General features: G+C 41.7%; 1 protein-coding gene across 1 annotated transcript in view; it reads left to right on the forward strand.

Annotated features, from left to right (window-relative positions):
* The window catches only part of Tlk1 (tousled like kinase 1), a 107845-nt gene extending 85296 nt beyond the window's left edge, over positions 1-22549 (forward strand). Inside the window, exons 13-20 of the mRNA XM_055600238.1 lie at positions 7292-7389; positions 9670-9751; positions 12078-12259; positions 12434-12603; positions 13030-13165; positions 15833-15944; positions 17017-17124; positions 19576-22549. Of these exons, the coding sequence (XP_055456213.1) occupies positions 7292-7389; positions 9670-9751; positions 12078-12259; positions 12434-12603; positions 13030-13165; positions 15833-15944; positions 17017-17124; positions 19576-19752 (1065 nt within the window). The 3' untranslated portion in view covers positions 19753-22549. The remainder of the gene's footprint in view (positions 1-7291; positions 7390-9669; positions 9752-12077; positions 12260-12433; positions 12604-13029; positions 13166-15832; positions 15945-17016; positions 17125-19575) is intronic.
* Positions 22550-27383: the final 4834 nt, after the last annotated feature.

A 27383-nucleotide genomic window follows, 5' to 3' on the forward strand; every position in this document is an offset into this window, starting at 1 on the left:
CTTTCTTTCTTTCTTTCTTTCTTTCTTTCTTTCTTTCTTTCTTTCTTGGTTTCTCTCTTTCTCTCTCTCTCTCTCTCTCTCTCTCTCACTTAAATATTAGACAGTAAAGCTGGAAAGTGATTGAAAAAGACCCAAGTGTCAGCCTCTGACTTATATTAGCACGCACAGACGTGCACCTGCACACATGTACACACACATGGCAAAGTAACAACTCACCGTAAAAGTATCTCTGCCCCATGTGAAATCTAGGGATTTAGGAGTGTCATCAAACCACTAACTTGTTGCTCCTGTTTTGATACTAGCCTTTGCTAGCTCTCATGATGGATAAACATTTTTTTTCTCTGACTTACAAAGCTCTTGTAGGCTGTTTGTAGAATGAGATAGTTATTCTGGAATTGAAGATGCCTGTGTTTTCAGTGAAATAACCAGACAATGAAAAAGTTCTGTAAACTGTCTCTCTATTCATAGTAGTTAAAAATGTTTTAGAGATTATAGGACCCTAGACTGATAAGGAAATAGAATTTGAAGTTCTCAGGAACAGTTACTGTGTCTTGACACTGCTGTTAGGTTTATAAGGCGAACAGTGTGTGAATATAATTCCTCTTTGTTCTCTAGTTTCTGTTGTGTGTTTTGAGACGGAGTCTCACTATATTCTCTGGCTGGCCTGGAACTCATAGACATTTGTCTACCGCTACCTGCCAAGTACTGGAACTACAGATGTGCGGTAGCACACCTGCTGCTCTCGTTTTCAAATTGATATTTTAAGGACGTGATTATTTGAAGAGAATGCTAGAAAGTTTGATGTATCAATATCAGACACTAAACAGTAAGGTAGGGTTTGGGGAATGAGTGTGTGTGTGTGTGTGTGTGAGAGAGAGAGAGAGAGAAATTTATAAGACTTTGTTTAGCTGCCAGGAGTTTTATTGGTGAAACAACCAGTTTGTAGGCAAGAATCATCAGCAGACACAAAGGTATCAGCCTGAAGCAATCAGATAAGCAATTGACAGTCATCTCAATCTCTACTGAAACGGGATCACATCCAGCATGGCGCCTGACACCATTTCTTTCTTTCTTTCTCCTCTGCTCCTTGCGATGTGGCATTCATCTCTCCTTGTGCCTCGTTCTGAAGAGATAGCAGTGTAGCAACAACTGCCACTGACATCCTGTTCTCTGACCGGTATTGGCACCTGCAAAGAGAAACAAGCAGTGACAGGCAGCAGCAGCGTCAGTACTAACCTCCATGGTGAACTCTTTACAGGCTGAGAGCAAGCTCACAGCTCTTTCTCACTCCTCACACGGGAACATGCAGCCAGTTGAAACGGACAAGACTGGATTGCCTACAAGCCTTTTGAACAGTGGAGCATGCAGGGCGGTGGTTTTAGGTGAATTGACCCCACATGCTTTGGTATCTCTTCTGGCCTTTTTAGAATACCTTCTATCATCCAAGTTATCAAATCCTTAGTATGAGCACAGAAATGAATTCTGTGACATTTCTTGTCATTTTAGTTTTGAATGAAAATAATGATCAGTATGACATTAGACAGCTTAATCTTTAGTCCTGTTTGTTCACCTCTGCATTTGTGGCCATAAACAAAAGAAGTCTTGAAAATTCTGTCAGTTAAGGCCAACCACAAGCACACTCTGTTTCTGTAGCCGTGATGTGGGAGGAGGAGTTTTTAGGGGAATGTTGGTGCAAGTGTGCTTGACAAAGTCACATTTAAGCTTAGAAAGAATGTCAGAAGGCATCTAGCTTCTTGCTGTGTATGTGCAAGACAGGTACCGAGAAGCATGCTGTAATTCTTCAGTTGACATTTTGTCCTTACTGCTGCTTCCTACTTAAAAATGAGAAGGTTGTGAAGGATGGCTGTTGATCTCTAGCATGGAACCAGCTAGAGATGGAAGCTCTCCGTTTTATGGTCACCTCCTCCTGTCCAGAGACTTGGGACAGTCTGGCTCTTGTAATCAGAGCCCTAACTTGACAGTAGATAATAGTCACTTACCAAAATGAAAATTTGGAGAAAAAGTTTTCTTTCTTTAGTGTTTAATACTAATTTACTTGTTGAAGCAATAGGATTTAAACATTTTGTAGGGCTGGGGATGTCCTTACTTGGTAGTGTTTGCCCAGCACACGAGTTCAGGAATAGTAGGGAGTGCTTATTATTCAAGGAGGATCAGGAGGTCAAGGTCGTCCTTTGCTGCACAGCGACTTTCGAGCCAGCCTAGGTGTGCAATGCTCTTATCTCAAAGAAAAAGAAAAATAGAAAAGTTGTTGCTGCTATTTAACATTGCAAATCAAGTTTCTCTCACTAACAGCAGAGTTGTTTAATCTAGAAATTACTGTTTCAAAAGGAGTACGATTTCTTAGCCACTGACCATGTGTAGTCAGACTATAAATCTATGCCATTTACATGTGCATACACCATGAGTGTCTTAAGGCTGACTCCTTCCCACTGTTGAGTAGAAAGTTAAATCTTTTTATACTGCCACCAATATCCTGAAAAAGGTTCAGCATAAGTAGGAAAGTAGAAAGGACTACACTGTACTCACCATGGGCCTGCTAGGCAGTGACAGCACCCAGGTCAGTATTTAAGGGACTTTGCCCTTATAATACACAGCAATATAGAAGAATAATACTAAATATTATACTTTCAACTTGCCAGTCACTGGGATTCTTACATTTATTTGCAGCAGTTTAGACAGGATTTTGCTTTGTTTATGTAAAATGGAGAAACCTATAGAGGAGCAAACCTGTCCTGTAGCATTCATGCCCAGTTAAAAGTTTCAGTGTGTACATACATATATATGTATATGCACATACATATACATACATATATGTGTGTATATATATACATTTATATGTACCTTTGAAGGGAGAGTGAAACACACACACACTCCACACTCCCACACACTTCTGTTTTAGGAGGAAATTAAGTGAGGGAGGAGGAAGACATCGATAAACATTAACAGTAGAGTTTGGAGGTGAAGTAGCTAAGGTAAACACACCTCGGAAAGATACCTTTTGTTTTTTCAGTGATGGCAGATGTCCTGATTTCAAATAGGAAATAGAATGGAAAGAAGATGTGTGTGGTTAGAGAAGAAAGTAGACATGAATTCCAGAGCTTTGTGTCTTCTTCCTCCTTTGCTGTCTACACAGTCACACTCGAGTGTGGCAGTTGAGACAAAGTCAGATGTGCTCTGTGTGTAATAGCTGTTGGCTCATATCCCATATCTACATGATAAGGGTGCATTTGAAGTAGATGATTCCATTTCCCTCCGTGTGTGTGCGTGTGTGCGTGTGTGTGTGTGTAATTAAAGAAGTCATGAATTAAAAGGGAATAGAAGGACAGGAGTTGGGGGGCAAGAGACTGGAGTGAACATGATAAAACTCATGAACCAGGGGATAGTATGTTGTCAGAAGAGACTAATTCTGAATAAGACTCATTTTTCTGCTGAAGATATATTGAGAGACAAAATGTTTGGATGAAGTGGCCATTGGACTTCACATGAATTAAAAATATCGGAAAGTAGTATTTTGAGGGTCATATAATGAGGCAGTATTGAGATCTGCTTTTTAATGACTTTTTGTGATGAATATCAGAATATAAAAAGATGTTTTAAGGTAATAAGAACCATTGTGGTATATGTTGTTAAATTTTTTTTTTTTTTTTTTTTGGCTTAGGAGCCATGTCCTTTTATTTTGTGTTTAATCACCAAATCACCACTCTTGAATGCAATCTGTTCTTACTGACGTTTCTTCCACTCTATAACTGCCTACAGAGACCATTTCATTTCCAGAAATATCTTTGTTTCAAGAGTCTTTCTGCTTTAAATGACTGGTTCGCTATAGTAGTTGATCAAAAATAATAACTTTGTGCATTTATTTTTGAGATAGGATCACATTATGCAGCCTTGGCTGGCCTGAAGCTTGCTCTGTAGTTCGGGTTGGCCTTGAACTCAGAGATCTGCCTATTTCTGCCTCTGTAGGGCTCTGACTAAGGTGTGTGCCACTGTGCCCAGTGAAATGTAGTAGTTGGTTAGGTTCTCTTATTCTAGTAATTAGACCTGGGTTGTTTTTGTTGTTGTTGTTTTGTTTTGGGGAGTTTGAGGATGCTGTTCTATGGTGATTAATTGTGAACTCAGATCATCCTCACTTCTGAACCCACTGAAAAAGACTAATGTCATAGAACAGACCTTTGGAAGCTATCTGACAGAAGATAATAGTTGTTGAGAATCCTGGAACGGTAATACAGCTGGGCCACACCCTTTCTTATGAGAAGAGGTTATTGGACAGTATTGCCTCTAGCATTTGCTTAAACAGTGGTTCTCAACCTGTGGGTCATGACCCCAAACAGATACTCTGCAGATCAGATATTTATATCACCATTCATAACGGTAGCAAAGTTGCAGTTCTGAAGTAACAATGAAACAACTTTATGGTTAGGGTCACCACCTCGTGAGAAACTGTGTTAAAGGGTTGCAGCATTTGGGAGGTTGGGAACCACTGGCTTCAAAAATGTTTATACTTTGTTGGGTTGCCACAGCCAAGTACCAGACTGGTAGCTTGAGCAACGAAAATGCGTTTTCTTAGTTCTGGAGTGTAGATCAGGGATTAGTGGTGTTTTGTTTTAGTGAGGACTCTCTTTCTAGTTTCCACATGGTCTGGGGTATGGATCTTGTTAGGCAGTGATCTCATTTCATAAGCACAGTATGAAACACCATCTCCCTGCCTTCCTCCTAACCCTGATATGTACCAAAGACCCAGATATAATATTAGGAAGTAAGGCCTCTGTGTATGAATTTGAGGGAAAACATAAATATTTACTCTATAACAATATACTTTTTCTCAGTGAAATTTGGGGAGAAATTATTAAAGTTGCACAATTGTATTTCCCCTAGAATATGTCCTTTGTTTTGAGGTTTAAGAATTACTAAGTTTCCACCATGGGAGGTGGAAATATAGTTCACGCTTCTTTTAGAAACTTTACAGTGTTGGTTACTTCTATTGTATGAATACCTGAAGACTATAAAACAAGTGGTAGTCTGCTCGCCAATCTCCATGACTCTTGTAATTCTGTAGTTAAGACTAAGTTTCTGGGGCTGGGGAGATGGCTCAATGGTTAAGAGCACTGGCTGCTCTTCCAGAGGACTTGGGTTCAATTCCCAGCACCCACATGGTGGCTCACAACTGGTTGCTACTCAAGTTTCAGGGGATCCGATGCTTGCTTTTAGCCTTTTCAGGCACCAGGCATGCTTGTGGTACACAGATAGGCATGTGGACAAAACAACCATACACATAAATATAAATAAAAAATAAATTAAAAAAAACTAAATTTCTGGAAATATACTATCGAAATTGTATCCCCATGTGACAATTCCAAGTAAAATTGCAGCAGGTATTCTAGTTGCCATTCTGATAGGCTTAATGTATTTTATCAGACCCTTTGAACTTTTCCTAGCCTACTAAATGCTAGTCATGTGAAGAGAACAGTCAACCTCTTCTACGGTCTGGAGTTAAAATGTAAGCTTTACTATTTACCTATCTAAAGGGCTAGTTTTTTCTATCTTATATGACAAAATTAAGACAGCTATATTACATATTTATTGTTCTAAAGCTTTTAAATTCAATTTTTGTTTGTACATTGAGTCTTTGATGAATGATGTTGCTCTTAGCACTTGGGATATTTGGAGTGCCGGAGTCCTAAAGCAGAAGATTAAGTTTGAGGCCATTCTAAAATATATAATAAGAGCCTGTTACATAACACACTAAAAAAACATAACACACATAAAATAAAATATGACTGAAGCTGTGGCTTCAATGATGACTATCACTGAAGAAAGCCTAAAGGCTAGGAGTGTAGCTCAGGGTTAAAATGCCTGCCTGTCAAACTGTGTTCCCTCCAGTACCAACAGAAAAGACAGATTGAAATAGAAAACCTTTCAGAAACTCTAGATTTGTACTTATTTATCCTGATAGTTTACATTTGTCATAAAATACCTAATCTGTATCATCTACCTCTGTGAAAACTAGTGATTGAATTACATTGAAGAATAGCAAATGTTCAGGTGTGGTCAGGTTTCTAGCCTGTTGAATCCAACATTCCAGAGGCCTAAGAAAGGATGCTAATTCAGATGTGGGAGCCTAGTGAGGGCTTCTTAAAACAACTGAACACACACACAGACACACACACACACACACAGGGAGAGAGGGGCCGAGGACGGAAGAAGAAAAAGATGCAATTTTCATAGTCACATGGAGTTTAAACATATTTAGATTTAATTTTTTAAAGTCTATGGCATTGTGGGGGGTTAAGTCAGAAGACAACTTGTGACAGTTCTACACAGGCCCCCCCAGGATGATAAGGTCACCAGGCCCTGGATCTAATTTTTTTTTATGTGTCACTATTTGATTTTGTTCAGAAGATATTTTTAGATTAAGGGTTCTATCTCTGATTATCAATCTGTTATCTATCTATCTATCTGTCTGTCTGTCTGTCTGCTTCTCCCCTGTCTTTCTATAAATATCTCTCAGACTACACTCAAATTCGTAATCATCATTGCCCTAGTCTCTCATGTGCTGGAATTCCAGATGTGGACCATCACTTCCTAGTCAGAGGTGCTGTGAATGCCAGGGGAGAAGTAAAGGAGCCCACGGAAGAGAGGAAGTGCAACTGTAATATTCAGAAATTACTTCCAGTTTATGCTCTGTACAACAGATTAGTAATTATAGGACATGCATAATATACTGCCATAATTTGTGTTTGTTTACTCAACAAAGACTCTTATTCAAAATATTTATTAAATTGGACATTTCTAGAAAATTCTATCAAATTTGACACATTTGTATCTGTCTGTAAAGATTATAGGGATTTATCCAAAGAGTGTATATGTATTCCAGATTTTATAAGGTTCTAGCAGCTGCCTTATTCCCTAATGATTATAGAAATACCTTCATTTGCTTTGTGCTAGTAATTTTTTCTCGTAAGTTAAGATTTGGGAATCCATTTGTGTGATGAGCCAGCTTCATACTGCCTTACAGTCAGTCACTCAGGATACAGAATAAATTTGGGCGTTCATTAGGTGCACTTGTTGGGTGGAGGGTGGTTCCCCCAATAGGCCTTTTGCTCATCAGTCTCTGAGGCACTGAGAGACCACACTGGTCTTCTATCTCAGGTGCATTTTGTAATACACTGTTGTTCTTGTCACTGTGAAAATGGATAAAATATTTTACATGGGAAAATATGTTTTTATATCACAAACAGAGCTTGTTATAGTTTCTTCTTTTCATCTTCAGGAAGAGGCTGAAATCCAGGCAGAACTGGAACGTTTGGAAAGAGTAAGGAATCTTCACATACGAGAGCTCAAGAGAATAAACAATGAGGACAATTCACAGTAAGTCATCACAGCTGTACCTGACAGGAGTCCTCCTTCCCCTCCACAAAGAAAGAACATAAACATTTTCCTATCTACCAGCTTGGATGCCTGTGTGATCTGCTTCAGAGACGCTTCTCCATCCCAGCTCATTCTCCCACCTGAAATACTCCTTTCTGAATAGCTGAGTGACTTTCTTTTTATTTCATACCAATTCTGCCTAAACAGAGAGCTCTGTGTTTCACCTCACTTCCCCTGTCATTGTCTTTCTTTAATTTTCCATGGTGATTATCAGTATCTGGGATTATAGTTTATTTTTTAGTTATTTATCACCTCCCCCTAACTTGTAAGCTTCTTGAGCAAGATTATTTTGATCTCCTTGTACCATCAAACCTAGGACAATGTCTGTTACATGGTAGGCACCTCATAAATATTTCTTGACTTGTCAAAATTAATGTTATAGGAATCAAGGAAAATTATTTAAGTTATGTATCTAGGATCATACACTATAAGGAGAAATGGAAAATAACTAGAAATTGTAGTCTCTGGTTTAAATCTAATTATCAGAATGGGTACTGTGAGTGGTACATAGGAAAATAAGCTGTGCCAGGCTAGACTTCTACCACTGAGTCCACCATGTGGCCAGGAGTGATGGCATGTACCTTTAATCCTAGCATTTGGGGAGGAGAGGCAGGCAGAGCTCTGTGAGTTCAAAGCCAGCCTGGTTTACAAAGTGAGCCAAGGCTGCACAGAGAAACCGTGTCTCAAATAAAACGCAAAACAAAACAACAAAAAGATCCCAAGTTTACCAGATTTTCATTTAGTGTGTAGGAGAGAAATGTATCTGTCAGTGCTTGATCTTTAAGGCTAGCAATGTAATTTAAAGTTTCGTGACTTAATATATATTTTCTCATGTGAAAAGGGAATGCCTTGCTTAGAGAAAGGCCTTTTTGTGATCATCTGTCAATGTGTAATTCATAAACACAGATCTTTTAGCATGTGAGAGAAATTAAATAATAGAGAACATCCTAAATTCTACCAGATTCAAACAAATAGAATAAAACTAATTTAAAATTAACTTACTTTGAAAATTAAGTACAGTATTTGTGCCTATGGCTTAAAAATATAAGAAAGCAAATTGTTACAGTTTTACAGTGTACCTAGTCTAAGCAAAAATCTCTTTGTTTTCAACAGTTTTTCAGGAGAAACTTAACAAACATATTCAGCTGATTTTCAGTAAAATTGTACGAATGCGGTATATTATGCTGGTATTTTAAAGCTGTTGCTGTCAGAGTGTACATTTTGGAAACTGTTTTCTACGAAGCCCTTCCATGAATCACCGTTAAACTTGTGCAGACAGTGTGCTCAGTCTGACTTTCTGTGTAGCAGCAGGCTCTCACCTGTGACACAGACACAGCGGCAGGCTTTGCTTCATAGGAGCAGGTGAAAACTAAACAGATGACCTTATGTAACTTAATATGTAGCAGGTGCGGTACACATTAGTAACTGTAGGGCACTTTACTTGAGAACGATTGTTATAAGTCCAAAGACACTACGATCTAACCATGAACAAAGGCCAGTTGATAAATAAATACAAGTCAGCACTATAAAAGCTTGATCACTCATTACTCTTTCTTTCATTCTCTCTCTCTCTCTCCTTTCTTTCTTCTTTCCTTTCTTCTTATCTCTTTCTTTTTTTTTGGTTTTTGTTTGTTTTTTGAGACAGGGTTTCTCTGTGTAGCCTTGAATGTCCTAGACTCGCATTGTAGACCAGGCTGGCCTTGAAATCACAGAGATCCACCTGTCACTCTGGGATTACAGTCATGCAGCACCACGCCTGTCTTCATTACTCTCATTATAGAAGTGTGTTTTTGCCATAGAAGTGGTTTATGAGGAATAAGTGTTTCCCATCACCTAATTGTTAGAGTGCTGTGTGGCTAGCTATTGTAGTGTCACTTTGTAAGTTTTGGAGCTTAACATAGGTCGATATTATGTAGAAAGACTGAGTGAATAGCATTTGAAATCAACAGCAAACTAACTGAAATAGACATAGCTAGGAGTAGAGTCAAGAGTGGCATTAAGCATACTCCTGTGATCCCAGCACTCAGGGATGCAGAAGCAAGTGGATCTCTGTGAGTTCAAGGCCGGCGAATCTAAGACAGCCAGGGCTACACAGAGAAACCCTGTCTCCCAAAACCAAACCAAACTAAACAAACAAAAAAAAAGAATGGGCATTAATGTATACAGAACTTCTTGTATTCCTTTAATGTTCCTGAATAGTTTTTTCCCTGCCCTTTTAAGGTTCAAAGATCATCCAACGTTAAATGAAAGATACTTATTGCTTCATCTGCTTGGAAGAGGAGGCTTTAGTGAGGTCTATAAGGTACTGCTCTTTGTTCTTCATGCTGATTGAGGGGGGGCTTTTCTTTTCTGGTTTTAGACTGACTTATTCTTAGTCTCACTAGAAAAAACAACTTACTGTGGGTTTTGTTGACTTCCCTCCAGGGCCTAGGCTGTGTCCTTGCAGCTACACCGTCCTCATTTGGTCCTCTCAGCCATTCTGTCTAAATGTAAGACAGGCTGCAAGAACGTGCTGCCACCCACACTAAGTCTCCCTCTTCTCAGCTGCCTGGTTCCTCTGTTGTGTTGATCTCACATTTTTATAATTTTGTCATTAAGACTTTTCTTTTTATTCTAGTTTTCCTCTTGCTGTGATAGACATCATGACCAAAAGAAGTTGGGGGGTGGGCAGTTATTTTACACGTCACATGTCACAGTCCTACACTGAGGGAAATCAAAGCAGGAACTCAAGGCAGGCACTGGAAGCAAGCTGTGGAGGAATGCTACTTACTGGCTTGGATCCGCTGGCTTGCACGCACCCTTTTTTACACAGTCCAAGACCACATGCTCAGAGGTGACACTGCCCCCTGGCCAGTCTGACCAAGTCCATCTCCATTGCAGAGTCCCTCAGATAACTTTGGGCTCTGTTGGACTGACAGTGAAGCTAACTAGCAAAGAGTTTCTCTCTGCGTAAGCTAGGAAGGTAGGGGCCCTGGAGACCTTTTTTAATAAACGTGTAAATTACCCAGTGCTTTTTAAAGGGGCATCTTTGCTTGTAAGTCACAATGAAACAAACTGTTAGGCTTTCTTCAACAGCATTTGGTGTTTAAAACATTTATGGGGCTGGGGAGATGGCTCCACAGTAAGGTCAGGACCTGAGTTCAGTCTCAAACACACTTGTTGGAGAGCTCGCATCTGCCTGAAAGTAACTCCAGCTCAGAGTGATCTGATACCTCAGGCCACTGCAGGCACCTGAACTTGTTTACATAGAGATAAATATTTATATACTTATCAGTCAGCTCACATGGAGGGCATCTAAAATAAAATGAAAGGCTTGGAACACTTTTAAATTATGTGAAACTTAAGTACCAGTCACATTCCTGTTCTTTATGAAATGGGCTGGTGACTTGAGCAGTATTTTGAGGGAGTGAAGGAGAGACAGTTGGGGAAATTGAATGCAGACTGTATGCCAGATTAGATTAGGAAATATTGATATAGTTAGATGTGATGATATGTGCAGGGGTTTTTAAGACCTTATCTTTTAGAGATAAACATTGACGAATTACCTATTTTTTTTTTTAAACATTACAGGGGGAGTAAGTCAGGTGGCTACAGGTGGTTGATAATGGAGCAGGAGCATAACACCCTGGGTTTAGAGTCACACACTATCTCACCCTAAGGGGATGCTAACATGGTAGAGGGGACAGATGAAATACTAACATTTTTTAACTGGATGATGGGTGCATAAACATTCATTAAGCTCTTTCTCCTGAGTATAAATTGAGCAGTTTCATAATGAAAGAAGTTTTATTCAGTAGTTGAAAAATTATTAAGAACCTACTAATTGGGGCTGGAGTGAAGGCTCGGTAGTTAGGAGCACTGGTTGTTCTTTCAGAGGACGCAGGTTAGATTTCCAGCTCCCACATGGACAGCTCACAACCATCTGTGACTTCTGTTTCAGTTGTCCTCATGACATCTCTGTCTTCTGCAGCCACTACACGGAGAAGTCACAGATAACAGGGGCAAACACCCATACACACAAAATAAAAACAACTTTAACATCAAAAAACAAGCTGGGCGCTGTGGCACACACCTGTAATTCCAGCACTTGGGGAGGTAGAGGCAGGCGGATCTCTGTGAGCTTGAGGACAGCCAAGAAAAACTCTGTCTCGAAAAACCAAAAAAATAATAATAATAATAATATAATAAAGAACCTATTAATTTTCACAAAAGTAAAAAGCAAGGAGTTGCTAAGAAAAGATATTTAAAAGAATGCTTTTTTTCTCCAACACAGAGAAAACCATCATAGCTGCTTGTGTTACTAGTTGTTCCCTACAGAACTGCATGTGTAAAGGAGCAGGCTCATATTAAAAAGAATGTTAGTGTCAAAACTGCTTTATTGTGATTCAAAATATAAGCATTTAAAGAACTTGAATGTGAAAGTTCACATGGAGTTTTTATTTTTCTGCTTCATCGCAATGATATTTCTATCTTATTTCTTTTAAGTATATTGTTATTTCTTTTAAATAGTATATTGTTGAACTGTATATAGTCTCAGAGATGATCACTAGTTATTGCAAAAATTATCACCAAAAAATAAGTCTTTGTAGTGTTTGAGTGCCTTGTGATGGTTTTGCCTTGAATTGTAGGCGTTTGACTTATATGAGCAAAGATATGCTGCTGTGAAGATCCACCAGCTTAATAAAAGCTGGAGAGACGAGAAAAAAGAGAACTACCACAAACATGCCTGCAGAGAATATCGAATACACAAAGAACTGGACCACCCCAGAATAGTTAAACTTTATGATTACTTCTCTTTGGATACAGATACGTAAGTAAACAAAGATTCAACCCTTGGGAATACTGGTTTTGTTTCTGATCCTGTGGTGGTGGTGCAGATATTCTCATCTCTCTTTGGATTTTCAGTTGTGGATAATGATTTTCCCCTTTGCCAGAGTAGGTTTCAGGTGGTTCGGGCTCCTGCTGACTGTCCCTTCCTGTGTAGGTTCTGTACAGTGCTAGAGTACTGTGAGGGCAATGACCTGGACTTCTACCTGAAGCAGCACAAGCTGATGTCTGAGAAGGAAGCTCGGTCTATCGTGATGCAGATTGTGAATGCCTTGCGGTATCTCAATGAAATCAAACCTCCTATAATACATTACGACCTGAAGCCAGGTATTTCAGGAAATGCGTTGTATGGGGCTGGGTTTCTGTGGGGATGGGGAGGGGAGAGGTAGAGATTGTGTTTGCTTTTTTGCTTGATTTTTGTAACAGTGTTTCACTAGATAGCCTGGGCAGAGGAATTTAGAGGGAGGCACCTTCTGCTTTCTGAGTGCTGGGATTAAAGGCATGTACCATAATAACCAGTCCCCAAATACACATTTATTTTCTAAACACTACTCTTTTTTATAAAAATTATCTTTTCGCTCATGGATATGGTGTGTGTGTGTGTGTGTGTGTGTGTGTGTGTGTGTGTGTGTGTGTGCATGCATCAGCTCTTTATCTAGTTCCACTTAAAATTTCCATGTTTTTTTTTTTTAATCATTTTTCCTCTGCATGCCTGCATATGCATTACTAAAAATAATTCTATTTTGGTTTTAGGAAATATCCTTCTAGTTGATGGAACAGCATGTGGAGAAATCAAAATCACTGACTTTGGTCTGTCCAAGATTATGGACGATGATAGCTATGGTGTTGATGGAATGGACCTGACTTCCCAAGGGGCAGGCACTTACTGGTAAATGTGTTAATAAACACAGCAAGCCCATGATCAGTTCCCAGTGTTTTATGAACATTTTATTTTCAGATCTTCTCTCAGATTATTGTGTTGAAGGCATTCATACTAACTCTTGGAATTGAGAGAGAGAGTCTTGTGGCTAGTATTCTCTTCTCTGCATTCCTTCCTACAAAGATGGAAAACTGCAAAAAAGAATGGCTCGGCAGCCACATGTGACTTTAACGTGTATCAGCCTGAAACTCCTAGTGTGGAACAGAATTGATGAGGTTTCTTCTAGGGCGTTGAGTGATGCTTCTGATCTGAATAAGTACTTTCGCGGGTGCAGTCCTGACTGTCACAAGAACAACTGTGAGCCTCAGACCTTGCCTGTAGATGTTTTGTGATCAAAGTTTTTATAGCAGATACAGAATTTTTTAGTTTTAGATTATAGATAAACTCAGCATATTTGTAGTATTTACACTTAATTCTCAAAGATCTCCTTATGTAGCTATAAATCTAGATGGAACCAATTCCTGGATACAAAAGTCATCCTGAATTTCTCCAGGTGTCTTAGTTAGGGTTACTATTGCTGTGATAAAACACCATGACTGAAAAACGGAAGGAAAGGGGTTGTTTGGCTTACATTTTCCTATCACTGTTCATCACTGAGGAAAGTCAGGGCAAGAACCCAAACTCTGGTGACTTGAGCTTGCATTGGGTTGACGTCAGTTTGACATAAAACTAACCAGACACTGGGTGTTTACAAAATCCACGGCAGTGAATTGTCAAACTTACTGTCAAGTTATAGACTAACATTTTCAAAATTAACCCAGTCCTCAAAATAAATGAGATTAGCAAGAAGGTAGATTTTATCAGAAGAGATCTACATACTACTCGATTGAACAGGATTGTAGATACCTCAACAGTGACTGCTGAGGCCCAGGGCAGTCCTCACCGAGTTTGCTCAATCCCATGCTGACCATTCCCCTGAGCTGGTCAGATCCACTCTGAATTTATTTTTCCTGAAGAAGAATTAGTCATATTTGTGGAATATCTGCAAGTCACATGAAAGTATTGCCTAAATGTGGTATGTGCAAAAGAAGGATGAAGTTACTGCTTTCACAGTGTAGAAAATTGTCACTCAAAATTTTAATCTTTGAAAAAAGTTCATAATCTCAATTGGAAGTTGTTTAGACTTGTTAAGAACAAAGCTGTCTTTACAACAAAATTCCTATTTTCCTATAGTAAACAAAAAGTATTCCTTCTCTGTAGAGAAGGAACGTTGGTTTCTCTGTCGCAGTGACTTCACTGTTGTGGACAGTGGGAGGAAATGGCTCTCTCACAGGTGGACCTGAGTCAGAAAATCTTGTTTTAGGGCCTGTGTAGGACAACAGTCGTGGTGCTCTTGTGTAGAGACATAGGACTTATTTCTAGGCCATATGGGGTCACACTGTTAATCCCAGCCCTTGAAGGTAGAGGTAGAGATCTCTATAGTTATCAGCCAGCCTACGGTGTACAGAATGAGTTCTAGGCCAACCAAGGCTATGTAGTGAGACCTGTTTCAACAACAGTAACAGAAGATATTTGGGGACTGGGATTATTCTTTTAGAACATACATTATTGCTCTTATAAAATACTTCTCATCTCTAGAAGCAATTTTTGTCAATATCTCATAGGAAAAATGATATTGACAACATTATTATTCCTCCCCCCACTTACTGTTGTGCAGTGCAGTCAAATTTGTCACCTACACAATTGCTGTCCTTGGGGTGGAGAGATGCCTGCACATTCAAGAGCCATGTTCCTTTCAGCCATACATAGAGACACCTTTTGGCATAGTGTACAACTGAATATTACATGAGGCATGGTTAACTAACTATATTATTTGTTATTATGATTTTTAATTAAAGTTTTGAGTTGAGATGCTTGCATCTCTGATTTTTACCTTTCATATATCAAAATACGAATTTATAAACAACAATTTTAAATTTTAAAAATTAGTCTTTGAATACTTGGTATTTTTCACACCCCGACGGGTAGTGCTCGAAACTGCACAATAAACCAGAGCCCCTTGCACTTCTTGAAGTCTAGTGCGAGGAGAGCTGAGTGCTTCTGCAGATGGAGCACACCAGTCTCCCCTGCACAGGGGAGGAAGCCATGTTCTCCTGGCGGCAACAGAGAAAGCTCACGTGCAGAGGTGAGTGAGTTGGCCCTGGCTAACCAGCTTCGGGGAAGAAAGGGAAATAATGATTGCAGATTTTGAAATCTAGATTGTGGATTGGAATAGGTCTGACGGTACAGTAAGAGATAGGATATCCTTTCTCACGGGGATAGGTAAAGCTTTGGCTTAAACAAAAGATCTCTGGTATGATGTGTATTTTAGAACTGCCTGCAGTTTAAACTGGCCGAGGAGAGTGGAAGAGTTGGTAGGAGAGTGTTTCTTCTGTTATTAGAAACTGACTCAGATCATACTGTCATGGTCTCTAATGATAATGTTTACTTTAGATAGAAATATGTGTTCTTACAAAGTTGTATTTTGGTTCTGGAGTGAAATGAATGAAAACTTGAACTGATGGTTTTTACATAACTGAGGTTATGTATAAATAAAATAAACATTCTAAGATTTAGAAGGGTTTACACTAAATATTACATCCTTCTTCTCCCCCCCCCCCCCCCCGTTACTTACAGGTATTTACCTCCTGAGTGCTTTGTAGTTGGAAAAGAACCGCCGAAGATCTCCAACAAGGTTGATGTGTGGTCAGTTGGAGTCATCTTCTTCCAGTGTCTCTATGGGAGAAAAGTAAGTTGTGTCACACCAGCTTCAGCTGTGTGGAAAGAAGTTAAGATGAAGGGTTTTTTGACATGCAAAATTTTGGTAACTTAGACTTAGTTTAGATACTTCCAAGACAAGGCACGTATCTTGACTGTTTCCTGGATCAGAATGATCTTGACAGTTGATTGGTTCATCTTTCCTCTTCCTTAGCCTTTCCCTTTTCAAAACATTTTCTGTTGGCAGCTCTGGAGTTAAGCACTTTGCAGTGTCCTTTATTCCTTACACTTTCTCTTAACCCCCACTACCCTGCAGACATACAGTCTGTGTACCATTTCCTCCTATAACTCCTCAGAGAATGCCGTCAAACTATTTTTCCCAAATCATAAATGCAGGTTGTCATGGATAATGTATAGTTTGCATCCCACCCAGTCTCCATCACTGTGAGACAGTGGTGGAAGAACCGGTCTAGAAATGTGCAGCATAGAAAAACTGTCTTTTTCTGCATTCTGTTGCTGAGATTAACATCCTGACCAAAAGCAACTTAGGCAGGGAGGAATGTATAGGTTGGTTTGAAGGCAACAGTCCACCACCAAGGGAAGCCGAGGTAGAAACCAAAGCAGGAGGTCATGGAGGAGCACTTCTCTGGCTTGTTCAGTTTACCCAGCTCTTTTTGTTCACTCAAGGACCACCTGGCCAGGGTTAGCCCTCTCAAACCAGTTATCAATTAATAAAATGCCCCATAGACATACCCATAGGCCAGCCTAATGGAGGCAGCTCCTCGGTTGAAGTTCCCAAAAGCTATAGCTTGTGATAAGTTGCTAAAAACAGACTGGTCTAGATTCCAAACCCAGGTCTCCTGACTCCAAATCTAGATCCTTTCTCTCCTCCATCACAGGGCTTATCTGCTGAGAACTGACTGAATAGGCATTTCCAGCCTGCTTATAGCTATTACGGTGTTTCTGAGAGACCACATTCCCAACTTCCCAGTAACTGAGGACAAGATGTTAAAATAAAAATCATTTTTGTGGTGGGCTCGGTGGTGATTCTTTGTTTTATATATTTATTTCAATATTTTATTCTTTTTTTTTTTTTTTTTAAGCCATTTGGTCACAATCAATCTCAACAAGACATTCTTCAGGAAAACACAATACTAAAAGCCACAGAAGTCCAGTTCCCTGTAAAGCCAGTTGTAAGCAGTGAAGCCAAGGTATTAATCTCATAATGTTTTGTGGAGTGTACGGGCTGTGTTTCCAGTGTGGTCAGTGCTTCGCTAGCCACAATGGCAGGAATGGCTGCTGCAACATGGCTGCTGATCTGCTCTGGAAATGGGCTGCTTCGGCCTTTGGATATGCTGTTCTTCATCTTTAAGCACTCAGACATGCTTCCTGAGTTCTGTGTGCACAGCAGCTTGCTTTTCTTTGAAAATTAGGGAGAAACCACAACATCTGAACCCTTCATTACTTCTAGGTCTTATTCAGTTTGCCCATCTTATGCTGAGATACTTACGTATATAAAAAGAGGGACTAACGAGATGGTTCAGTGGTTAAGGCACTGGCTGCTCTTCCAGAAGACCCCATCTATTCCCAGCAACTTCACACATTACCGCTGCCTGCATAACTCCAGTCCTAGGGGATCTGACATCCTGTCTCTACCAGGACACACATGCTTCACTGACATTCATGTAGACAAATACTCATACAAATAAAATAGTAAATTTTGAAAAATAAAAGTATTAATAAGAAAGAATAGGTGTAATAGCTACTATTTTTATTTATTATTATTGTTTTGGTTTTTTAGTTTGGTTTTTTGAGACAAGGATTCTCTGTGTCCTGAATCACGTTATAGACCAGGCTGGCTGGCCTTGAACTCACAGAGATCTGCCTGCCTCTGCTGGGATTACAGCTGCACACCACTGTGCCCAACTCAGCAATGTCTTGTGCTTTTATGCACACTTACTTTTGTAAAGTGAGAGATCAGCCACAGCATGGCAAAAACACCTTGCTTAGAGTCTTGTGCCAAGCACAGCGCTCTCCTGCCAACAGCAGATATCACAGCTTGTTCTCTGTGCTGTGGTGCACTGAGTCAGGACTTAGTTCAGGAGAGTCCACATTCTCAGAAACCCACTCCTAATCTGGGTGTGTCTCCTTGGTGAGAGCCTGAAACCTAGAGCTCATTCAGAAGAAGCCTTCTGTGACACCGAGTGCATGTGCTTCCAGCGGCTTTCCTTCATTTGTGCGCATCCCGGTGAAACCACAGAATGCTGTACTCCAGGCCATAGAAACACTGAGCTGTGATCTCAGTGAGGCAGAGGCAGATGGAGCTCTGAATTTGAGGCCAGCCTGATTTTCATTGCAAGTTCTAGTCCAGCCTGCATAGTGAGATTGTGTCTCAAATAATAATAATAAAGCACTACAAGGTGTTTGCAGTCAGTGCTGCCTTTAAAATTAAAGAGATGCTGACCTCCTGAACTCACACTTTATTGGAAATTACCCTTAAGTCTTTATTGGTTTGGTTTTGTATTGTGTTTTCTTAGTTTGTTGTTTTTGTTTTTGTTTTTGTTTCTTTTGTTTCGGTTTTTTGAGACAAGGTCTTTGTGTAGACCAGGCTGGCCTCAAACTCAGAGAATTGCCCACCTCTTCTGGGATTAAGGGTTTGTGTTGCCACAACTGGTTTTGTTTTGTTTTGTTTGAGACAGGGTCTCACTCTAGTCCAGGCCAGCCTTAAATATAACCTAAGCTGGTCCCCTCACAGCAATCTTCCTGTTTTAGGCTCCAAAGGGCTGGCATTTCAGGTGTGAACCTCATTACTTGGTAGTTAGAATAATTTGATAATTTAAATAATGATTTAATAAGCATATTATATACTTAAATATACATATATTTTAACATAATGGTTTTGGGGTGTGAGGGTTGGTTTGTGGGTTTTTGTTGTTTGTTGATTTTTGAGACAAGGTCTCACTGTACCTCTGGCTGGCCTAGAACTCACTCTGTAGACCAGCTTTCTTTTTAAAACTAAAGATGCAGAGTTGATCTAGGAAATAGAAACCCTAACTGGAGTGCTCTATGTTCATCTCACCTTCACCTAAAGACAGTCATTCTAAATAAGAAGAAGAAATTAAGGCTTCTTACAATTTGGCCAAACAAAATGATAACAAAATGAAGTTAGAGTCAGAATATTGTTTCACAAAAGAAAAATACCGCAAAAGAAATCTTGAACTTTTTTTAGAGGCTAGAAACATGACTCGGTGTTTAAGCGCACTGGCTGCTCTTCCAGAGGGCCTGGGTCCAGTTCCCAACCCCCACATGGCAGCTGTCGTAACTCCAGTTCCAGGGGATCCAATACCCTCTCACAGACAGACATGCAGGCAAAACACCAGTGCACATGAAATAAAAAAATAAATTAAAAATAAAGAATTGTGTAAGCAGAAATGGAACTTTCAAGCAATAATAATTGAGTCTATAATGTGGCACCAGTAAGTAACAGTGGAGGGTTCAAATTGGAGTGAAAATATCATCGTACCCCCAAAAGTTCTTAAGGTTTGAACTTCATATAAAGTGTGTTCTGTTTATGGTCTTAACTGTGTCCTCGCTTCTGTAGCAGTTGGGTTGGTATTTAGAAGGTAGAAGATCATTTGCGTTGCCCTCTCTGTCTTTTGAAGGCCTTCATAAGACGCTGTTTGGCTTACCGAAAAGAAGATCGATTTGATGTACACCAGCTGGCAAATGACCCATACCTTCTGCCACACATGAGAAGATCAAATTCTTCAGGAAACCTACACATGTCTGGGCTGGCAGCAGCTCCCACACCTCCTTCTTCAAGCATAATTACTTACTGACTCTCCTCCAACAGTGGCATGATTTCTTTGATTGGCTTCCAGATGCCTACTTGAATTTGAGTGCATTTGAGTGTTTTTGTTTTTGTTTTTCCACGGGACATGGTTAAGAAGCGATTGTGAACTAAAGCTCTCCCTGGAGTCACTTGTGTGAGAGTGGATCATGGACAGTGGCTGAGTGCGTACTCCTCATGCTCCTGGAGCAGCATGACACAGGAACACCATGTTACACTAGAAGGAGGACACTGTAAATAACGTTTATAATGCCTAAATATATTTGATTGTTACCAGAGAGTTCTCATATGAAGGGTAGTTTTTCATTATTTAAGAACACATGGAAAAATTATGAGACATTTCTAAGACGGGAGCTACAGGGCCTGGTACAGCGTCAGCACTCGGCAGCTCATCTGCAGAAACCAAAGCGAGAATGGAGTGACAGCGGCCGGTGTGTTTTATAACGGAATGTGAGAATTAGGGTTTTGGACAGTTACAGACTTTGTCATTTGCCTATTCTGGCTTTTACCAAGTTGTACCTCGAATCACAAATCCGTGGTCCGCCGCACCCCCATCCCCCCTTAACTGGTTGTGTTAAAGGGAGAGCTGTCATTTCTGGACACTTTACACCTTTAACACAAAGAGCTGCCTATTTCAAATCAGTTAAAGTTACTAAATTATAGTATTTCCAGGGCTTTCAGTGTTTTAGAATTAACAGGCATTTTTCTTTTGTTTCCAGGCCTCGTTCATTAAAATAGGAGACTGTGTAACCCAAAGCAGGCCAGTTCTATGCAGGATGATGATAAATTCCCTTCTGGCTCTATTGTAAATTACTGTACAGATGTCATATTACAATTACTGAGTTTCAGCAGCTTATTCTTGTACAAATGTTTAAAAATACGGCTTTTCTAATTGGATATTGTATTTTTTTTAAGTCTTCTTGAAGGCGCTTTAATTGCTGCTAAATGATATTGCTTTTTTGCTAAAAAAAAAATTGAATGACCTCCTTGAAGGCACAAGTTGACTGTACATCATAGAGAGATATTAAAAGCAGGCATTCATTAACAATCAAGGCATGTGAAATGATCCATGTTAGGCATATTGAGTTCTTTAAATCAGTCTTTTAGGTTCTAGAGCTGTGGAGCACATAGATACTAGATTTATAAATTGTTCATGGTTATTCTACATTTCTAGAAAGCTCTTAGCATCAAGGTGGGATCACAGTCCCATAGAATGTTTCTTGTGGTTTGTACAGATTTGTTAAAATGTGAACATTTTCTAACTGCCTTGTGTAGTAGAAACCAATATTTTTCAGGATGCTGTATTTCATTCTTGTAGGGAATTGTTTTTCTTTATTGTCACAGTCATAATGCTGAGACTTCCACGTGAGCTGTCCACGGTGCAGAAAACAGGCTTTCCCTACCAAATGCCCTTTAACGTGTTCAGCTAAACTGTGGCTCTTACTTGATGTTGCAAGCCATTTTGTTTTTTGTTCTTTGTTTCCCCCCCCCCCCCATTGTACATAGACAACATTGTTTGTTTAAGATGCTGCTGGAATTATAGAGAATGTAGCCAAACAGTAATAAACAATGACAGTTAAAATGTAAAGACTATGAAGATTACATTCAAAGAGAGTTTTCAAGATGTAGGGTACTAACTTAGCTCTTTACTGCCAAAGTTGGTGAGTAGTTTCCTTAAGCGTACTCAAGTATGAAGTGTCATCAGGGCTCATCCTGGAGGCACCTCACAAGCATCAGGAGCACTTTCAGGGTGGGGCTGACTCCTTTGTGGATTAGGATAGGAACCCCTGAGCGCGCTGACACGGTCACTAGGCGCTGGCAGTCACTGAGGGCTTGCAGTTGCCGCCTGTAAGTTTAAAGTTGGACAGTTGAGCATGTGCGGGCTGAGTGGGACGGGGTCTGATACCAGCACATTTGCAAGTGAGTGAGAGGAACCGAGTGTCAGACCCTAAAGGAAGCGAGGCGGGGAGATTTGAATGTGAGGCCAGGTTGAGCTCTAGAAAGACCAGACCGCGTCTCAAAAACACCAAGAAGGAAAGGGAAGAGAGGAGGAAAATAGAAGAAAATTGTTTCCTTGAGTTCATTTCAGAATCAAGAGGTGTGTGTTGGGGCAGAGGCTGTTGAGATGGCTCACCAAGCCTGTTGACCTGAGTGCTGGAAGGAGAGAATCGCTACACACTAATGTTTAGAAAAAATGTAAGTAAAAGTGTATCAAGATGAATCAACTTACCCATGTCTTTCAAGTTTTTCCAAATACTTGGGCTAAATGAACCACTTCGCAAGGAACTGGTGCTTATGGTTAAATAATTTCCATGTTGCTCTGGCAGTTTCAACTCGTTTGTTTTGAGGTTTTAGTTGTTTCCTTGTCTTCTGGAGCCAGCACTTTCTGCAGGTCAAGCCTGGAGTTGTCACCCTTGAAAGTCGCCATACAGGTCGGGGGTGTAGTTCATTGGTAGGGCGCTGTACTTAGCTCATGTAGGGTCAGTCCTCAGAATCCCTTCCCCCAAAATAAAACAGTAAACACATTCGATTTAGTAATGTGACCGTTGAGGGGAATGAAGTGTGGAAGCTGTTACAACAACGGGGAAGTTGGGGCAGGGCATGTGTGGGTTTTCCTTGTGGTCACCCTCGTTTTCCTATGAAAGAACTTGCGTTCAAATGTGAACAAACTTCTGCAAATACCTCATTAGAGGGAGCCAAAATGGTGGGGTCTCAACAAAACATCACTGTATTGTCCAGCTTTTGGTGTTTGCCTTGACCTATTAAATGCACTGTTGATGACTGTTTTGGTGGAAATGTACCTAGCTTATGTTGCTAGTTTAATGATTTAATTACATTGCTCTCTGTGTGTGTGTGAGATCTTTTTCTAGTTCCACTTTAAATTTCCACGGGTTTTTGATCATTTTTTTCCTCTGAATACACTAAATTTCAGTGTTCTGAATACTTAACCTAATTCCAAAACTGCTTTGGCAGCTAGTTTCTAAATTGAATTCTTGGATTTTAGTCTATTCTGTGGTAGTTTCAGAGGGTGTGCAGCTTGTCCGTTTCAATCTGAGTTGGCTTTCCCATCCAAAACACATCTCCAATTATTACCTCCCTTCCCCCATCCATGTATTCATTTTATTTATCTAGGGTCTGGTTATGTAGCCCAAGCTGGCCTCAGAGTTGACGGCAGAGTCCTCTTGCCTCGGCCTCCAGAATACTGGAATTTTAGGTGTCTGCTACTTCATCCTGTTTGAAGAAATTTTTTTCAGTAGGAAACATTGGAGTGTGTATAAACCAAATTCAGAATTTGTTTTCATAAAGCCATTCCAAAAATTGACAGAAAGTTTCAGACTAGCAGGGGGTTGTGGCTTTCGCCCGAGTCCCCTTGCGCCTTCAGCTCTGGGGTGTGGACGCCTGCACAGACAGCAATGTCTAGAGGCAACCAAACAGCTAAGCCTTTGCCATTCGGAAGCTCGGTGTTGACAGCTGTTGTCTAGGTTCCCCGTCTCCTGCAGAGCTGTGTGGAGTAGAGTTCACTGCGCTCAGAATGGTGCCCAGACGAGCTTTTTAAAGCTCACCCATCATCTGCTTTCACCGAATGCATAAAAGGCAGTCCGCTCAGGTTCCTGTGACAATTCCAATTCCTTCAAGAAAAAAGTTGCTTCTCAAGAAAGAGATAATTAGATTACCAGAGAAAAGAAGGTGAGCAAACATAGGGATTTGAAAGTGACAGGGAAAAAGCAGTTTGGAGGGAAAATAAGCAGTGCCACAGAAGGAGTGGGCCTTGTCAGTTCCACTGTTCTCGCAGAAGCACCTTGTGCTCTTCAGCTGTCTGTGGAACAGCCAGTGAATTAAGACAGGAGGAGGAACTGCTCTCCAAAAGAAGAAGCCGACGTGACAGCCACGTGTTGAGTGATGCTCAGGTGGGAAGGACAGAAGTTGGGCATAGTGACCCATGCCTGCAACCTCAGGATCAGGGAGGTGTGGAGGGAACGGTGTGAGTTGAAAGCCAGGGCCAGCCTGAGCCATAAAGACTGTCCTGGAGGGAGGGAGGGATGGGTGGCGATGATAGACACATATCTATCAGGAACACTGTGAGTTGAAGGCCTGAGCCATGAAGACTGTCTGGGAAGAGGGAGGGAGGGAGGGATGGGTGGAGATGATAGACACATATCTATCAGGAACACTGTGAGTTGAAGGCCTGGGCCATGAAGACTGTCTGGGAAGAGGGAGGGAGGAAAGAGAAGACATCAGCCTTTTGAGGACGCTGTTGGCAGTGATCAGGCTCTCCTGCAGACCCAGTGCTGTCCCTGCTGTGTTCCCTTGCCTCCTGCAGCCAGATGCAGCCACCCATGAGTAGGACCTGTGTGCCCTCCCCAGAGAGGCTTCCCTTCCCATGGAGGAGCAGCTCTAGCTTCTCCCTTCCCACTAGTCTTTTCTTAGTGAGAACTCTAGAACTGACTCAGTCGGTCGCTCCCTCAAAACGAAAGGCCCTGGAACTTGGGAGAAGCTTCATCAGTGTGTCCCTCCAAGTCGTAGGACTGGAGCCCATACTATACTCCAGGTGCTCAAGCACAGCCTTCCAAGCAGATCCTGGCCACTGAGTGAGTTTCAAGAGTGTGTACACTTCAAGGCCCTTAGACTGTTGGGGAAAGCTATAAGCCTTGGGCCAAACATTGCAAGCCCGGCAGCCTATCTGAGTTAAATGCCTGGTGTGTGCAAGTGTGTTAATTCATCCATTCCGCAGGGGACGCCCAGGTCTTCTGTAGGACAGGGTAGCCATCAAATTAGACACCAAAGCTGCTAAAAACGGAGTGTGATAAATGTTGGCAGTTGTGTTTTAGGTGTTTCAAAATTCATTTTGTCTAGTAATGAGCATACCTTATTTTTAAATAGCTAGGGATAGGATGGTGCCGGGGTGGGGTGGGGATGGAGGGGTGTTTCCAATTTGGAAGTCCGCTCTGACTTTGCCTTCCATGTTAGTCTATTATGTGATCACAAGTCACTAACCGCTACGGGAGGCTTCTGTATCTGTAAAATGTCTACTCGCCCCTGCCTGCCATGAACCCAGCACAGTGAGTTAGCACAGGACCCGATGACACGGGAGTACACAAGAGAGGGTTAGAGATTCCCTGTCCCCCCATGGAAACCATTGGGAGGCCCCAAGAAGAGATAGGAGTCTGGGCAGCAGCCAGCACCTGCTTTTCCTGTGTCTGTGAACCTGGATCTGGGCATGACTTGAGTTGTAGGCCTGCCTGTGGCTGGGGCACAGCAGGCTCTCGTGTCCCTCCCCTGCCCGAACACACTCATCTTTGGGAGGCCAAGCACATTCCTGGGGGCGCAGCTGGACTCCCCAGACTAATGCTGCTCCCCACTCTGTGCTCTATGGATCTCAAGCCACCACGGACACTAACACCGGTGGCCTTGGACTAATGCACAATTTTAACTCCAGTAGGGATGTGTTTTTCTTCAATTTGCAAAGCTTATCCAGCAGCGGTTTCAACTCTAAGTCTTTAAAAGAAACTTTGAAGGAACACCGCCCAGAATTATCAGATCGTGCACATCAGGTACGGAATTCCCCAGTCGTGATCAGGTTAAGGAATTTAAACAGCATGGAAGGATTATCCTGTGTGTGTATGGAATCAACAGCGGGTTTACCTTCAGACATACTTATCTTTGCCTCTGGCCAGCAATGTGTGTGTTTCTGTTTCTTGGAGAGGTTTTGTCTTTGAGGGGGAAGGAACTATGCTAAGTATAATAAGCCAGTATAATATAAGCCAGTATATTTTGCTGGCTTTCTTTTCTCTTTAATTCTAAAGGAAGGCCTTAACTTCTAGTATTAAATAGGCTGATTTGTAAGGGTGACTTAGAGAAAATAACAGGCTTTCTGGTGTCATGTATGAAACATGCTCATTCTGCCAAATGACCACAGAATGGCTTGTGGCATTTCTAGTTCCGTGGAGCTCACTGTCTCCATTAACTCCCACATTTCCAGAAGAGACCATCCTTGCAGATGAAAGCGCTTAGGAGAGGTCTCGGTCCTGCGCTGGTTAGGAGGGTGGGTGAGCGTGCCTGCATTCGATTAGTGGCCTGGCACAGGAGACCCAAGTAGCAACGGTCTCGTGTTGAACGTGTAACTTGAGACCTCACAGGGCGTCCTTGCTTGCATCTCAGGCCAGCCATGTTGGCAATAGAACTTTTCCCTTCTGGTTTGGAGAGTTTGGGTGAAACCACGATGGAAACATTGCTCCACTCGTTTGCCGTTACCACAGGATTAAAAGTCAAAGCCAAGCGGGGCCCTGGTCTCTGTAAGAAACTGCTTCCCGAGTGCCTTACCCCTTCCTTAATGCACAGGGTGTACTTCAGAAAAAAACAAAACAAACAAACAGTGACAACGGGAGTGTCAGCATGTGACTGTCCCCTGTGCCATCAAATGTCGGGGTTTTTCCTCCACACCCCACACCCCCAGTTTTGAGTTTTATGATGTTACTTTTTCCATTGAATCAAATGGTGTATTTGGATAGGTTAAGCTAGAGTTCCAAGTCCCCTCACCGCCCACAAGAAAAGCTTGGTTTTCATTCCATGCAAAGGCATACTCCGGCCTGGTAAGCCTCCTGGCGACTCTCCAAGCCAGCTGTCCTTGGTGCGGGGCCCTGGCTGAAGGAAGGATCCTTGTGTTCATCACACTCGCTCGTTTGGCGGTTCTGTTCACACGCTCTCAGCCACTGGCGAGGAGGAGCAGCCAGGGAGGGCACCTGAGTTCTCAGGGCTCTAACTGTGTAGTTCCTGACTTCATGCTGCTGCCGGCTCAGCTTCAGTAGCTTGACACACAACCTGGTTCTGCATGTAATCTGTACTTTGAAAAGTCAGATGTCTACGGAGTCTCCGGAACACAGGGTCACGGCCTCCCAGATTTGGGGATCGCGGAGCACGAGGCACTCAGCTGAACGCCTGACCCGGAGGACCCTAGCAGTTACAGCAATTGTACCCGTTAGGAGGCGACAGTGCGCTCTCTCGGCACAGACTCGCGGCTCCGCTGGGATGTGCCTCTCCCTCTGCCGTCTCTGTTTGGGGCCTTAGAGCTTCTAGGACTGCGTGAACACAGGATGGGCCGTTAGCGTTGGGCACCTCTCCCCACTGCGAACATGAAGTTGTTCCTTCTGTGTTTTGATGTCCAGTTATCTCCACTAGCCTCTCTAGTGACTGCAAATTCAGGAGAACCTTCCCCTTCAGCTTTCACACAAGGAACAGGATCGTGTGGTATGTTTCGTAATGTTCCCTCCATCAAGGCCCAAACAGATCCCCCAACTCCTGGAGTCCCAAGCCTAAGAGTGGGATAAACTGAAACTGCCACCCAGATCCGTGCCACGTCCTTCAAGAAAGGATTCACAGCAACAAGACGCTGAACTTTAACTGTGTCTGAGGGTCTGGACTAGACCACAGCAAGCTAGAGCTACACCATCTTGTAGGTTTGAATGGGGCGAAATGTAGGTCTAGCCTCATAGAGTAGGTCTAGTCTCATAGTGTGGCAGCAGGAGCGGAGCAGAGCTGGGCCTGGGGACCCCAAAGCTTAACTGATCAAATGACCACACTCTCTGTGGGCATCTTTTTTCCTTTCTATATAAAAGTATGTTC

The sequence above is a fragment of the Psammomys obesus genome, unplaced genomic scaffold (genome assembly GCF_907164565.1).
Source record: "Psammomys obesus unplaced genomic scaffold, mPsaObe1.curated_primary_1811, whole genome shotgun sequence".
NCBI classification, from domain to species: domain Eukaryota; kingdom Metazoa; phylum Chordata; class Mammalia; order Rodentia; family Muridae; genus Psammomys; species Psammomys obesus.